The sequence below is a fragment of the Anomaloglossus baeobatrachus genome, unplaced genomic scaffold (genome assembly GCF_048569485.1).
Source record: "Anomaloglossus baeobatrachus isolate aAnoBae1 unplaced genomic scaffold, aAnoBae1.hap1 Scaffold_5371, whole genome shotgun sequence".
NCBI classification, from domain to species: domain Eukaryota; kingdom Metazoa; phylum Chordata; class Amphibia; order Anura; family Aromobatidae; genus Anomaloglossus; species Anomaloglossus baeobatrachus.
In genome coordinates this window covers 1-17,367 of record NW_027444746.1, presented here as the reverse complement: position 1 = coordinate 17,367, position 17,367 = coordinate 1, and the positions used below count along the sequence as shown (strand labels likewise).

General features: G+C 44.5%; 1 protein-coding gene across 1 annotated transcript; it reads right to left on the bottom strand.

Annotated features, from left to right (window-relative positions):
- Positions 1-224: 224 nt before the first annotated feature.
- Positions 225-17,359, bottom strand: LOC142283423 (lipopolysaccharide-responsive and beige-like anchor protein; the record flags this gene model as incomplete). Its single annotated transcript, XM_075333111.1, has 5 exons — positions 17,342-17,359; positions 17,153-17,245; positions 14,521-14,629; positions 13,013-13,094; positions 225-348 (listed from the first exon to the last, which is right to left on the bottom strand). Coding segments are annotated over exons 3-5 (299 nt in total), but the record flags the coding sequence as incomplete, so codon positions are not given.
- Positions 17,360-17,367: the final 8 nt, after the last annotated feature.

Sequence of the window (17,367 nt, the reverse complement as noted above, 5' to 3'; positions counted from 1 at the left end):
GCGTATGTCACGTCAGAATGACAACACACCGGCTATCCCAGCAGGAAGGTCACAGGACTCTAGTACGGCAGCTTTTTCACAACTCTTTCCAACAGACACCATCTACTCCATGCATTATATCCAGAGGATTTCATTACTTGCTTCCCCATACCAGCATGCATTTCATTATCACATTACATTATGTTAACATAGGTGGTCTCCCAGTACAAAGCTAAGCCACATACCTTCGGTTTTCTCTGCTGTTATTAAAAAGTTTTATCATGTCGGAGAGGAACATCCTCCTCACCTCCATAACCTCTTGGGATGGAGGAGAATTCCGAAGGAGCGTAGCGATAACTTTAAGAGTCACTGGAGAAAAATAGCAGGAAAAAAACCCTTTAGAAAGCAATGACCATATACTTGTAAGAGTAATGATGTCAATAGTGTGAAAATGATCTATGCAGCACTAAATACTACATGTTAGGCCTAAGACACACGGCATGAAAATCGGAGCAAGTGGAATGCGATAAAACATCGCATTCCACTCGGACCAATATTAGCCTATGTGCCATGAGCGATTATTTTCCTAATCGGACAAAAAACAGTCGCAGCATGCTGAGAGTGTAATGCGATCCTTGTTTCTCTCGCACTCATTCAAGTCTATGGGACAAGAGAAAAATCACACTGCACCGCAGTACACTGGTGTACTGCGAGTGTAGAGCGAGAATGGCAATGCCCACCGCAGCGCCAGCCCGCCCCTCCGCAGCTGTGGTCCGATCGCTGTGCTGCCAGCGTGAGCTGAGTGTCATGCGAGGATCGCAGTAGTCCCCCGTGTAGCCCCAGCCTTAAAGGGGGAGGCTGGACACTGAAATATCAGAGCTTTGCCCTGGAGCATAAGAACTACATGAGACATACACCAAGGTCTTCACAATTTATAGCACATATTTCAAAGATATTTGTAGCTGCAAAATGCACTAGAATGCATGCCCAAATTAAAAGTACAAGGAGAAAATAACATTCTAGTTTTTATTTGGCACATTTTTTTGCCAAACTTACCTCCCCTAAATTAGATTTGTTCCAGGTACACAGGCCTACACACATCAGTCCTGACTGCAGAGATTAGTACATGAAGAGGAATACACTTAAGTGCCCGATGACAATCGGCTATAATTGGAGTTCCGGTTAGTAGGACAGAGACGTGCAGGACCATGGGAGAGAATAAGGTGAGACACAAAAGACTATTTGCACCCAAAGACATTATGAGATTATTTTATGGTTACAGCATGCTGCCGTAATTGGAGGTAAGTTAAATTAGCTACCGACCATTCATGAGACCTAATCATTGACACTTCAATGCCATTATTAATATTTGGTTGATATTTCCCCACTGACTGAGTACTGAAGAGTATGTTCTAGGAGGCACCTATGTGTAGGAAATATATTGTCCTACTCTAGGGAATTCTTGAGAGCAATAAGTCTTAACAATTCACTGATCTAGACACACAAGGAACACAAAGTTTGAGAAGCATGGACTGAATAAGAAAATTTTGATAAAAAAAAAAATTGCTACATCTGCATCTAAGTGTCAATGATAGGGTCTCATTAATGATCGGTAGCTAATTAACTTTCCTCCAATTACGGCAGCAATACATACCAATATTGAACAATTCTGACAATTTTGGCAAGATACCTGACCTTCTTATGTGTAAAGTCGGTATCTTTTGACTTTCCTCCAAGGCATATTTTGGAGGAAACCAGTATGAGACATGCTCAATTTTAACAAGACCAATCCTTTAACCTGAAAGGAGTTTAAGGGGTATTGTCATCTCCAAGATGCTATCCCAATATGTAGTAGGAATAATAATAATAATAATATTAGTAAAGACCTCCAATTAACAAATTCAGTATAGTTCTCCTGGTTAGCTGTGTTACAGACCTCATATGCAGGGCATTGCAGTAGTTTAAGTAACCAGAGGTATGACCACTCATAGTGAGACTGCTAGTGATCATAACCATGGATACCCATGCTGCAATGCCCAGCACATAAGCAGCAAAGAACTATACTACATTTCTAATTGAAGAAACAAAACATAACTCACATCAAGAGCCATTAGATAATGAGCACCAAGCCTCCCTGATTTAGGCAGGGAAGGTGCCAGCACTACTCATTACAGGAATGAACACGAGAGAACAAGAGTAAAGTGCAAAAATAGACATCATTTTTATTGAATACACAACAAGACAAATATTTCATTAAAATGGTGCACTAACAATAAATCCTAGGGATGCCGACATAAAAGATTAGACCATTAGTTATAGCCAATCAGATAAGTCAAAAAAAAAAAAAAAAAAACCCACTAGTAAATATCTATATATATGGCAGCAACTAGCCTAAAAAGATCACAGTGGTTGGAAAAATACCCAGAAGAGGGGGGGACTGCAGAATGGGGTGTAAAATATGATCAGATCAAACCGTGGTTGCCCACCATGTAAGGGTGGGGAACCATGGTGATCCCGCTGGCTCTACTGTTACTGAACACTAATGCCCAGCAGAGAATCGGCATGGAGTAACAATATGGCACAAGTGTGCGATTAGAAAAAATTCCCTTACCTAAAGTGCTAAGGTGCAAACCAAACCAGCGCAGGAAAGCCAGCTGTAGACACAAGCAGTCCCTATGGGGTGTAAGAAGGCATCCCTCAGATCATCCTAGGGTCTCCATCCGACGCGCGTTTCGCGGGGATAGCTTTATCAAGGTGGAAAACCAAAGTCCACCTTGATAAAGCTATCCCCGCGAAACGCGCGTCGGATGGAGACCCTAGGATGATCTGAGGGATGCCTTCTTACACCCCATAGGGACTGCTTGTGTCTACAGCTGGCTTTCCTGCGCTGGTTTGGTTTGCACCTTAGCACTTTAGGTAAGGGAATTTTTTCTAATCGCACACTTGTGCCATATTGTTACTCCATGCCGATTCTCTGCTGGGCATTAGTGTTCAGTAACAGTAGAGCCAGCGGGATCACCATGGTTCCCCACCCTTACATGGTGGGCAACCACGGTTTGATCTGATCATATTTTACACCCCATTCTGCAGTCCCCCCCTCTTCTGGGTATTTTTCCAACCACTGTGATCTTTTTAGGCTAGTTGCTGCCATATATATAGATATTTACTAGTGGGGTTTTTTTTTTTTTTTTTTTACTTATCTGATTGGCTATAACTACTGGTCTAATCTTTTATGTCGGCATCCCTAGGATTTATTGGTAGTGCACCATTTTAATGAAATATTTGTCTTGTTGTGTATTCAATAAAAATTATGTCTATTTTTGCACTTTACTCTTGTTCTCTCGTGTTCATTTCTAATTGAAGGTATTTGCAAATATTATTACACCTACTAGATATTGGAATAGGATCTTTGACATGGGAATACCCCTTTAAGCCCCGGCCAGGTGTCTGACTTCAGATTATTCCCCTCCCTTCCAATAAAGTCAATTAGATTGAGTGATCCAGGTCTACAGACCATAATTCTGATCTAAAGACATCACTGCGAACTTTAAAATGACAATAATTACAATCAAAATAATCTGTATACGTTTCTTAAGCTTTTAAAGAAAAAAAAAAAAAAAAAAAAAATCAGACGCCTCAAATTTATTTTATTTTTTTATGAATGAGTAAAAATGTGCCTTATTTTTACAGACTGTTCTGGAATTACTGGACGATTGGCAACAATGCAATGCATTCCTATATACATGTAAATCATAAAAAATACGGTTAACCCCAAAAAATTAATATTTAGAAATAAAATTTCTTCAGAAAATAAAGTGTCACAATGATAAAGAATTGCCTGCAACCAGCAGACATGGGAGGAAAACCTGACTTCGTATTATTCATGCTGCACAGACATTGAATGGCGGAGCACTAGGTCAATATTTGCATCTTTTTGTAACTATCAAAACTCAACAAGACGAATAGCAGGCACCCGGCACGCAGTCAATCACGGATATTGTCCCAGCTCACGGAGTGGAGTTGTCAGTCTATCAGACAGATGCTTTCTATATGAGAGGAGTCAAGATTAAAAGAAAATAAAACCCCACAGAAAATTTCTGCCACATAACATGCTGATTCATTCCAAACACTCCGCTAAAACCTGTGAACACGAGAATATTGCCAAGGAAAACGCAGGATAAAAAGAGTCAGAGGATTAATCATTTCCATCACAAACTTGCAGCCTAATAAATCTCGCCAATGCATAATCCCAGAGCCTTAGAATTGGGAACTAAGATGCGTGACAGCCAACAGTACGGAAGAGTGTGTAAAATCCGAGTCTTCTGTCTATAGAGAATTTCCAAGACTATGTTGGCCTCATTCATTATCTTATTGCTTCATAGAATCAACTCTGTCAACAATACAGATTCACCAAGGAAGGAAGCAAGCCAAGCCACATCTACAGAGCACAAAGACCGCAAACAGGACTTCAATTGTTTATTAGTGACTCTGACTGTCGTGATCTTCCTCAAAGTTTGGAAAGACCCACTGTTTAGTTTCCTTCCTTAGTATGGGAGGTGAAGAGTATAAAAAGATATGTGGTTTAAAAGCCATAAGAAACAACAATGGGGTTATGAAGGACCCTGATAAAGGTTTGCTCATCACAGAAAATCTCTTCATTGGTGTGGGTCCCACCTCCAAGAGAACTATCAACCCTGAGAATGAAGCACCATGATTTAGGGCTGGAAGATAACTTTGGTCTCTTCTCTGGCCTAAAGGTAAACTAGCATGAACCCTATGACTTTCCAATATTTTTGTTGGCCACCTCTAAATAAGTCCCCCTACTGCCACTTAAGTGGGAAACTCAATTTCACGACTGGGGGGATACAGGTTTCCAGGAACAACATAGATATCTTTCCTTTCCTATCATTTATCAGACTAAGGCTTCCATCACACGTCCGTGTCTCCGGTACGTGTTTGGTCAGTTTCCTCACGTGCCGGAGACACAGGCACACGTAGACTTATTAAAATCCATGGGTCTGAGCTCACATGCGTGTTTTGCCATGGACCGTGTGTCCGTGTGAAGCATACGTGTGTCCGTGTACTCCACACGTAGACATGTCCGTTTTTCTACGGCATCATGGGTGTCACCCGAACTGCACGGATGTGATTCATGTGACACGCACCGGATAAAACACACATATCTGTGAAATAAAAAAAAGAGAATTTTGTTTACTTTCGTAAATTCTTTTTCTTATAGTTCCATATTGGGAGACCCAGACATTGGGTGTATAGCTTCTGCCTCCGGAGGACACACAAAGTACTACACTCAAAAGTGTAGCTCCTCCCTCTGAGCTTATACACCCCCTGGAGAACCAGATCTAGCCAGTTTAGTGCAAAAGCTGAAGGAGAATAGCCACCCACAAGTAAAAACAGAGCAAGAACCGGAACAACCGGAGACTCTGTCCACGACAACAGCCGGTGATAACACGCGGAACAAGAAACTGCCAACAGGCAACAGGGAGGGTGCTGGGTCTCCCAATACGGAACTATAAGAAAAAGAATTTACGGTAAGTAAACAAAATACTCTTTTTCTTTATCGTTCCTATGGGAGACCCAGACATTGGGACGTCTCAAAGCAGTCCATGGGTGGGAATAAACAGAAAAACTGAGAAGTAGGCGGAGCCTAACTTCACAAATAGGCGACAGCCGCCTGAAGGATGCGTCTGCCCAAGCTCGCATCTGCCGAAGCATGAGCATGCACTTGGTAGTGCTTTGAAAAGGTATGCAGGCTAGTCCAAGTGGCAGCCTGACAGACTTGCTGAGCCGTAGCCTAGTGCCTGAAAGCCCAAGAGGCACCGACAGCTCTGGTCGAGTGTGCCTTGATCCCCAGCGGGGGAGGCACCTGAGAACACTGGTAGGCATCCGAAATGGTCGACCTAATCCAATGGGCTAAGGTCGGCTTAGAAGCAGAGAGGCCCTTACGCCAACCTGTGGTTAGCACAAAAAGAGAGGTGCACCGCCTAAGAGCAGCGGTGCGAGACACATAGATCCGGAGCGCCCGCACCAGATCCAGAGTATGCAACGCTTTCTCAAAGCGATAAACAGGAGCCGGACAAAAGGAAGGTAGGGTAATGTCCTGCTTAAGGTGGAAAGGAGAAACCACCTTAGGGAGAAAGTCCGGAGTTGGACGGAGAACCACCTTGTCTTGATGAAAAACCAAAAAAGGTGACTCTGAAGAGAGCGCAGCCAAATCAGAGACTCTCCTGAGGGAAGTTATGGCCACTAGAAAGACCACTTTCTGTGAAAGATGAAACAAAGAAACCTCCCTAAGAGGCTCAAAGGGGGGTTTTCTGCAAAACCGTGAGAACCAAATTGAGGTCCCAGGGATCCAAGGGCCGCCGGTAAGGCGAAATGATGTGAGACGCGCCCTGCAAGAAGGTGCGGACCTGAGCCAGCCGGGCGATACGCCGCTGGAACAGCACTGACAGAGCCGAGACTTGTCCCTTAAGAGAGTTGAGGGACAGTCCCAGCTGCAGACCGGACTGTAGAAAGGACAGAAGGGTCGGCAAGGAAAAAGGCAAAGGAGGATGGCCAGAAGAGCGACACCAGGACAGGAAAATTTTCCAAGTCCTGTGATAGATCTTGGCAGAGGAAGACTTCCGGGCCCGAGTCATAGTGGAGATGACCTCAGGGGGGATTACCAGAAGCCGTCAAGATCCAGGACTCAAGAGCCACGCCGTCAATCTGAGAGCCGCAGAATTCTGTCGGAAAAACGGACCTTGTGAGAGAAGGTCTGGACGGTCCGGAAGATGCCACGGCACCTCTACGGACAGATGGAGCAGGTCTGGGTACCAAGCTCGCCTGGGCCAGTCCGGAGCAATGAGGATGACTCGACGGCCCTCCATTCTCATCTTGCGCAGAACTCTGGGCAAGAGAGCTAGAGGGTGAAACACGTAGGACAGACGAAACTGGGACCAGTCTTGAACCAGAGCGTCCGCGGCGAAGGCCTGAGGATCGTGGGAGCGAGCCACGTAAACCGGAACCTTGTTGTTGTGACGGGATGCCATTAGGTCCACTTCCGGAGTGCCCCACTTGCGGCAGATTGACTGAAACACTGCCGGATGCAGGGACCACTCGCCACTGTCCACGGTTTGACGGCTGAGATAATCTGCTTCCCAGTTTTCCACGCCTGGGATGTGGACTGCGGATATGGTGGACTTGGAGTCCTCCGTCCATTGAAGGATGCGTTGTACCTCCAACATTGCCAGGCGGCTGCGTGTCCCGCCTTGGTGATTGATGTAGGCAACCGCTGTCGCGTTGTCTGACTGGACTCGGATGTGCTTGCCCGCCAATAGGTGGTGAAAAGCTAGGAGAGCCAGAAGCACGGCTCTGGTTTCCAGCACATTGATCGAGAGGGCTGACTCGGACGGAGTCCAAGTGCCCTGCGCTCGGTGGTGGAGACATACTGCTCCCCAGCCGGATAGGCTGGCATCCGTGGTGAGGATCACCCAGGACGGGGCCAGGAAGGAGCGCCCCTGAGACAGAGAGAGGGGCCGAAGCCACCACTGAAGAGAGCTCCTGGTCTGTGGCGACAGAGCCACTAACCTGTGCAAGGAGGAAGGCCGCTTGTCCCAACAGCGGAGAATGTCCAGCTGCAGTGGCCGCAGATGGAACTGGGCAAAGGGAACAGCCTCCATTGACGCCACCATCTGACCCAGCACCTGCATCAGGTGCCTGATGGAATAACGGCGGGGCCTCAGCAGAGAGCGCACCGCCAGTTGGAGGGACTGCTGTTTGATTAAGGGCAACTTCACAAGTGCCGGCAAAGTCTCGAACTGCATCCCTAGGTACGTGAGCCTCTGGGTCGGAGTCAGAGTGGATTTGGGCAGATTGACAAGCCACCCGAATTGGGCTAGAGTGGCGAGAGTGAGCGAGACACTCCGCTGACAGTCTGTGCTGGATGAAGCCTTGACTAGAAGGTCGTCCAGGTAAGGAATCACTGCCAACCCCTGGAGGTGCAGAACCGCAACCACTGCTGCCATGAACTTGGTGAATACTCGAGGGGCCGTGGCTAACCCGAAGGGGAGAGCCACGAATTGGAAATGTTCCTCTCCGATTGCAAAACGTAGCCAACGCTGGTGTGAAACTGCAATTGGCACATGCAGATAGGCATCTCTGATGTCGATGGATGCCAGGAAATCCCCTTGGGTCATTGAGGCAATGACTGACTGCAGAGACTCCATGCGAAAATGCCGCACCTGAACATGCTTGTTGAGAAGCTTGAGATCCAGGATGGGCCGGAAGGAACCGTCCTTTTTGGGGACTAGGAAGAGATTTGAGTAGAAACCTCTGAACCGTTCCCGGGCGGGAACCGGTACAATTACCCCGTTGGCCTGCAAGGATGCCACGGCCTGAGAGAAGGCGGCGGCCTTGGAGCAGGGGGGAGTTGACAGAAAAAATCTGTTTGGCGGGCTGGAGAATTCTATCCTGTAGCCGTGGGAGATGATATCCCGCACCCACTGATCGGAGACATGTTGAAACCACACGTCGCCAAAGTGGGAGAGCCTGCCACCGACTAAGGACGTTGCTGGCGCGGACAGATAGTCAAGAGGAGGCTGCCTTAGTGGCAGCAGCTCCTGCGGTCTTCTGTGGACGCGCTTTTGTGCGCCAGTTGGATTTTTGGTCCTTGGCTGAGTTAGTGGACGAGGCCGAGGGCTTAGAGGACGACCAGTTGGAGGAACGAAAGGAACGAAACCTCGACTGATTCCTACCCTGGACAGGTTTCCTGGTTTTGGTTTGTGGCATGGAAGTACTCTTCCCGCCAGTAGCCTCCTTAATAATTTCATCCAGCTGTTCACCGAACAGCCTGGACCCAGCAAAAGGGAGTCCAGCAAGGAACTTCTTTGAGGAAGCATCTGCCTTCCACTCTCGAAGCCACAAGATCCTGCGGATAGCGAGGGAATTAGCCGAAGCCACCGCAGTGCGGTGAGAAGCCTCCAGCATGGCAGACATGGCAAAGGATGAAAAAGCTGAAGCTTGGGAAGTTAAGGTAACCATTTCGGGCATAGATTCCCTGGTGAGGGAATGCATCTCCTCCAGAGAAGCAGAGATGGCTTTGAGAGCCCACACTGCTGCAAAAGTTGGGGAGAACGAGGCCCCTGCCGCCTCATATACAGATTTGGCCAGAAGGTCAGCCTGGCGGTCAGTGGAATCCTTAAGAGAGGTGCCATCAGCCACTGATACAACGGTCCGGGCTGAGAGTCTAGACACCGGGGGGTCTACCTTTGGTGAATGAGCCCACTCCTTAACCACCTCGGGTGGAAAGGGAAAACAGTCATCAGAACTACGCTTTGGGAAGCGTTTGTCAGGACAGGCCCTAGGTTTGGTCACAGCGGCCTGAAAACTGGAGTGGTTAAAGAACACACTCTTTGTCCTCTTAGGCGAGGTAAACTGGTGCTTTTCTGCCAGAGAGGGTTGCTCCTCTGATACTGGCGGATTGAGATCCAGTACAGAATTAATGGACGCAATCAAATCACTAACATCTGAGCCACTTTCAGACAGATCAATGGGGCACATGGAGTTAGCCTCCGAGCCCCCTGTAAAGGCATCCTCCTCGTCCCGCGAGTCAGGTTCTGAAACAGAGCCGCGGGACGTGGAAGGAGAGGGAGCCCTGCGTCTCTTCTTAGGAGGACGGGGTCTGGGACCAGATGAGGAATCCTCTGTGAGCTCCGCTGAGAGAGCCCTAGCAGCAGAGGCACCCTGTGAAGGGGGCTGATGCATGTTCAGCAAAGTCCTGGACAGCTGTCCCATGGAGTCGGCAAAAGACTGGGAGATAGACCTAGATAAGGATTCTACCCAAGCCGGGGGTTCAGCCACAGGAGCCGGAGCAGCCGGAGAGACCACTGGGGGTGCGATTCCAGGCTGAGGCATCATCAGGTTAGAGCAGGCATCACAATGTGGATAGGTGTTCGGTTCAGGCAGTAGGAGCTTACATGCAGTGCACACTGAATACAGCTTTGGAGCCTTGCTCCTCGTGTGAGACATGCTGCTGGAGTGGGGGCTCTGCCAGAATGACCCCCAGAGAGTATATACAGAGGTCCACAACCAGAGGTTGTGGCTTACCAGACCGCTGGAGCGGTGTTGTGTGCCCTCCAGATCCCGAAGCCCGGACCCCCAAGCACCTCAGCAGGGATGCTGCAGCCAGTGCTGATCGCAGAGAAAACGCTGAGAAAATGGCGCCGGAGCGAAGGGAGGGGGCGGGACCTACTCTGAGAGCGGGATCTGGAGGGCCATAGAGACTTACAGGGGAGGAGACATGTACCCAGTGAGGAGTGTCCCTCCCCTGTGCAGAACGGCCGCTGGGCGGAGCCACGCTGTCCCTCTGCATGAATGACATGCGAGGGCAGTGAAACCGAAAGTAGGCCTCCGGCGAAGCCGGGGCCTAAATTTGAGCGGTGCGGCCGGCGCGCAGGCACCATCGGCGCGGTTCTCAGGCGACAGCCAGAGAACCCGCCGGAAATGTCATAAAAATCACTCAGCACACTCTCCCACCACAATAAAGTACAGGGACCCCCAATATATAAATGTCTCAGGTACTTAGCTTGCTGAGACGCAGGGTTCCAAGTCCCTGGGGATGGGTGCTCCGGTCCAGCAGGATCCTGAAGGGCTGCGGATGGAGACCGGTCTCCTGCCAAGCATGGAGAACCGTGCTGGCTCCCACTTCAAGCCAGAGCCCAGGAGGGATGGTGAAGGAGCACGGCATGTAAGGCTCCAGCCTTGGAATCAACCTTAACAGCACCGCCGACACAGTGGGGTGAGAAGGGACATGCCGGGGGTCCAGGCTTGGACCCGCTTTTCTTTAAACTCTTTCCAAAAATAAAAAATCAGATGAGAATGCATGTGTGGATGTATGCCTCCTGAACACAAAGCGATAAACTGGCTAGATCTGGTTCTCCAGGGGGTGTATAAGCTCAGAGGGAGGAGCTACACTTTTGATTGTAGTACTTTGTGTGTCCTCCGGAGGCAGAAGCTATACACCCAATGTCTGGGTCTCCCATAGGAACGATAAAGAAAGAATTTCTATACTCACCTTCTCCTGCCCTCCTGTCTCTGCTGCTGCTGTCACTTGCTTCCGACCCCGCTCATTATGCTCATCGCATATTCACTCCAGTGCAGCCCGGAAGCAACAGTAGCAGGGAGTCGGCAGGACCGTACACCAAAGATCAGCACCACGGACAGCAACGCCAGGGACAGGTGAGCAGAAAGTTCCCGTTCTCCGTGTGTTCTCTGTGTGTTATCCGTGATAACACACGTGTGCCATAAACACGGCACACAGAGGGCAATACGCACCTTTGACACGTCCGTGTGAAAGAGGCCTAAGAAAAAGGGATGAGAGAAGCTACCTTATCAGCTATGGCCTGCATCAGCTGAAATAATTATAATGTGGAAAGGTGCTATATATGATCCTACAAATGCTAGTATATGTAAACACTGATATGTTTAAGAGATATCTCCTTATTCACCAGCACCCAACATCAGATATGGCACTATACCTAGACGTGGGGAAAGGCAACACTGGCGGGACCCTAAACTATAATACTGATCACATCTAATAGTACAGTAGATCTAAACTTTGTCTCATTACCAACACATTTTGCTGTCAGCTCACCTGCACTGCCCCTACCCCCACATTGGATGCCTGTGACGGGAAGGCTGAAATAATGTTATTTGTAATAATGCACAACTCTGTAGAGCAGACCGCAGTGTGAGAGGACAACTGCAGATGTGTTTGTAATAAGGCCAAAATTTAGCTCTGCTGTACTGTGTTAGTAATATGCACACACAGATCTGCAGTGAGGTCAAACAGCAGCCATTATATATCCCACTAGTAAAACCCACTTTTTCTTAAAGGCAGAGTCTCAGTGAGATCTGCGTCCAGGCCAAAGTTTTTAAATATTAAGAAAAAGGTAGATTTATTTGGATTAATACATCGGATGATAAATATCAAAGTATCATGTTAGTTAACATGTACATTCTCACTAAACTTTGATGAAAGAGCTATGACTATTGGTGTTTGGGAAAATTACAGAAGAACAAAAGTTACAGAAGAACAAGCTGATATTAGACAGTAGCAGTTTAGTTGATATCTTAAAGGTTTTCTTAAAGACAGACGACCAATATGGTTTCCAGATGGCCAAGGGTGGAATGTAGTGCTAGAATCTTAGTGGCTATCAGGAATCCATATTAGTAGTCTGTCTTTAAGGAACCCTTTAAGATATTAGACAGTAACAGTTTAGTTTATTTCAACTTGCTGTTCTGTAATTTTCCCAAACTCCTGGCGTCAAAGCTCTTATCAATGTTTAGTGAGAATGCACATGTTTATAGTAAAGTAAAACATCTGGTACCAGGAGCCTTGGGCATGTCTCAATCAGTGACGTATTTGTCCGGTGTAGATTGACATCTACAGATTTGACCACTCAGAAGAGGGATACTATATTGGACAAATAGAACCTGTTAGAGTTTGTGTAACACTTGGTTATGCAAGCATTTGTTTTCAAAAAAAGATATAAACTGGTGAAGATTTCAGCAAAGTCAGAGGCCTGTTAACCTGTGGACTAAAAGGGGACACCCATGACACCCCAGTGTGGATCCCAGGAATTTTTCTGACGTCGCTGTTTTGCTTCTCACAGCTGATGTTCCCGAACAGATGATGTGTGTCACTCCTGGTGAAGTTTATTTTTATGTAGTGTACAATGTAAGTACTTTACCTTTGTGATTGATAATATGCAAAAGTGTACGCAATATCACACTATTTCCTATTTTCTATAATTATTGAATTATTATAATAAAATTAATCACCTTCTTTAAAGCAGTGTTCGACTTCTTTAAATACTTGGAAAAACACCCCCCAAAATAAGCGTGCAGTAAGAGGTTCAGGTATAAACCTTCACTCACAGTCAGCATTCATGGCTGTGCCCAAACAACTAAGAAGCGCGTCATCAGTTTTCATTACACACACACAAAGACCACTTTTTTTCATATATATACTTACAGGGATTTTGGATCTTGACTGAGGAGTCTGGGTCCGGGTGTTGCTTATGAATCACTTGTGTGCTAATTTGTTCAATGAGAATCTGAAAAACAAAAAATTAAAAGGGTTATTCCCATCTCCAAGATAATTTCCCACTATGTAGTAGGTGTAATAATATTAGTACATACCTACACTTAGACATGTAGTATAGTTCTCCTGATAGCCATGTCTCGTACCTCATGCGCAGGGCATTGCAGCTTAGGTAACCATGGCTACGTCTACTCATATGATGACAGACAGTTGCTCCTGTTCGTAACCATGGATACTCAAACGAAATTTCCCTACACATGAGGTAATGGACATGGCTTATCAGGAGAACTATACTACATTTTTAATTTGAAGTATTTGCGAATATTATTATTAATACACCTAAGATATATTGGGATAGGATCTTTGAGATGAGAATACCCCTTTAAGTCAACATTTGTTACTCAGATGGTACCATTGTAATCTATACATTTTGTTTCATATGAAGACTAAGATTCCCTTGCTGATTAGATGCAGGTCAGCCAAACCCACTGCATTTGAGGGACTGCAAGCCATCTAAAGCGTATGAAGGTGGCCCGACCAGCGTCGGACTGGCTACCGGAGGAACTGCAGTAATACCAGTTTTGGCCGCGGTTACCTACGCTGAGCTCCGGAGTGCAACCCGGCCTGTTCGCAGCTGAATGCAGGTAACTGCAGCCAGGACTGGTATTACCAGTATCCGCCAGTAATACCAGTCCTGGCTGATGTTACCTGCATTGAACCCCGGAGCTGTCACCTGAGCTGCGGAGTCCAGCCCGGCCAGTCTGCAGCTGTCATGGACTGAACTGTGATAGTCGGCGCTCACAGTTCAATCCTGCAACACCGGGGCCAGTCCAGGCTCCACTCCGGAGCTCAGGTGAGAGCTCCGGATTTCAGTGCAGGTAACTGCGGCCAGGACTGGTATTACTGCAGTTCTTCCGGTAGCCAGTCCTACACTGGGCCCAACCATAACCCAACATATGTGGAGAAAGAAGGATCAGGGCGGTTAAATTTCAACATGCTTGAGTCTATTTATCTCTCACAATAAAGCAAGATGACCAGCTCACATATTTTCAGCTTCCGGTGTGCTGGAATCACATGGCAAAAAACCCCCCAAAAAACGAAAAAAAAGGAAAAAAATGCCAGCATCATAAAAATTGCTAAATGTATTAGAACAAGCACTAAAAATTGTACATGGTGCGATAAAAATACGCGTTTCGAATGAGAGTTCTTTTTCAAAGTTGATAAAAAACTCACGTGCGAAACGCGTTGCTTTTTATCGCGCCATGTACAGATTTCGTGCTTGTTCTAATACATTTGTGAACTTTTATAGAGCTGGATTTTACTCATTTTTTTCTATTTATTATTCCCCATTGAAAAAATATACATAAGGTATTGGAAGGAACCGCAGGCGTCCCAGCCAGGGGTAAGGGCATGTTAAGGAAAAATTATTTTTACATTACCTCAAACAAAACATTGTAAGTTGTAACGCTGATTGTTTTTGCCTCTAGCATTAGCCTCTCAGACAACAATGAGAACAGTCCATGGCCCTGCATAACCTCCAGCTTCCTCCTGTAGCAAAAAAAGAGCAAAAATGAACATAATCTGATATACAAGCATCTTAAACTGGTCAGATATAAAATTTGCTAATGAAAGAATTGCGTTAGGACAGCCACTTGTATTAAACTTTGGCCTTTGCCACACTGTGCCATATTTAAGCCTATTTTTATGACATGAAGACATCCTACACCATCCTAACTGGCACCTGTCCCATCATCAATCTATGACACTTTTCTGTCAGTGTAGACAAAACTAGCGCGATTTGCTAATTAAAGGGATTTGCCAATTTCTTTCACAGGCACCCACCCGGAAATATTTTCTGGTCAGTGTAGCAAGATGGCAGATATTAGGGAGTGTTTTTCCCATTAACTCATTAATTAATATGAATTTTCATTTAACTCATTAGTGACCAATGATGTACAGTACATCATCATAGATCCCTTAGGAATGTATGAAGAAGGCTCGGGAGCGGACCTTGGTTGATACCCAGCAGATGTCAGCTTGGTCACATAGCTGGCATCTGCCTGTAAAGCAACGTGCACACAAGAGGAGGATAGATAGAGATTATATATAAAATATATAAAATATATATATATATATAAAATATATATATATATATATATATATATATAAAATATATATATATATATATATATATATAAAATAAATATATATATATATATATATAAAATATATATATATATATATATATATATATAAAATATATATATATATATATATATATATAAAATATATATATATTTTATTATATATATATATATATATATATATATATTATATTATATTTTATATATTTTATATATATATATATATATATATATATATATATATATATATATATATATATATATATATATATATATATATATATATATATATATATATATATATATATATATATATATATATATATATATATTTTTTTTTTTTTTAAGCAGATCCTCTCCAGAATTCTCCTCGAAAACCTACTTCAAGAAATACTTTTGCTAAACTCTTACAATTAATTTCTATTGGAAATCCACTTAGATGTTCATATGAGGATTTTTACTTTTTTTTTTTTCCCCAAAAAAGATATTCTGAAAAAGAACTTCAACCTCTGACAGCAGCATTACAATGACATCATTGCTCTTCCCTGTTGATATGATTGGCCAAATAACCATGGCTCTTCTCACCCTGATAATACTTGCCCTCCGTTGTCAGCTGCACCCTTGGGCTGGTTATTAAAAATAGAGCTGAGCCCAGGCCGTATGTTTAAATTATTTATTTAAAATTAAAATACATTTTAAAAAAAATAACGTGTGATCCCCTCTATTTTTGATAACCAGCTAAGGTAAAGCTGACAGCTGAGGGTTGCAGCCCACAGCTATTTGTTTTACCAGTGCTGGTTAACAAAAATAAGTTGGGAGCCCAAGTCATTTTTAATCCTTATTTTTCACAACCACATAGTCATCTTATTAACATACAAACAGTACCTGAACACCAAACACGGACCCGGACTTTACAAAAGAAAGAAAAAAAAAAGTCAGGGTTCGAGTTTGAGCCGCAGACACCCGATGTCCGATGCAAACCCTGAACTTTACAGTTCCGGTTTGTTCATCCCTACATGCAAGTCCACATTGTGTCTGAGTTACAATCAAGTCTATAACTGCAAAGTGATCTGCAACTTAAGACTAAACATGTAACAAGTATGGATTTATGTGATAGTCTTGCCACAGGTCATTATACCCTTCCCACCACAACTATTGGATGAGATAATCGAAGTTCATATTAATCAATAGGTCTTGGAATAATACATTTTCACAATTGGATGTATTTAAAAAAAAAAAAAATATGTCCCTGTGGTGAGATAATCTTATATATGTGTCCCTGCTATGTGCTGTGTAATGGCCGTGTCTGACCGTACAGGGACCTGGTCTGATCATACCACATCTCCTGGACAGCAGAGGAAGTAAAAGTGTAAAAAGACCTTACACTATGGGATGCCAGCTGATTCTTTTTGAGAAGTTAAACATTTAGATGCCTATTTTTTTTATGTTTTACCTTACAAAGAATACATTTGCAATCCAGTGCTGTAATGTCTGTATACTTTTTTTTTTTCACTTCCTCCCCGGCCCAGGAGATGTGGTATGATCAGACCAGGTCCCTGTACGGTCAGACACGGCCATTACACAGTACATAGCAGTCACACATGTATAAGAATATCTCAGCACAGGAACATTTTTAAACACATCCAATTGTGGAACTTCTTATTATTCCAAGATCGATTGATTAAAATCAATTTTAGTGGGAAAGCCCCTTTAATAGGGGACAATCCACAGCATGTGGTCTGTGCCAATAATACACTTCCTATAACTTCTATTTACTTAAAAAAAATAAGTAAAGTTGCAGATTTTGGCATTTACATGAACGACACAATATATACAATAACCGGCTTATGATTGACATCAAAATACTGATCAATTAATCCTTGTTATAAGTGTTACTACAAAACATTGTCGTAATGGTCTCACTTACTTGGGTGACAAGTGCTTCAAAAAATATCCCAGGACTTTTAATCCCTGGACTCGGATTCCTTCACTTTTGGATGCCAGGAGTTTAAATATGACCCTTTAGTATTTGGGAGGAAAAAACAAATCTGTAACTCTCTCTCTAAATATGATTCTCAGAAAATTAAAACACTAAAACGCAAGTATTTTATTGCACCTCAAACCATTCCTTTGATCGAAAGC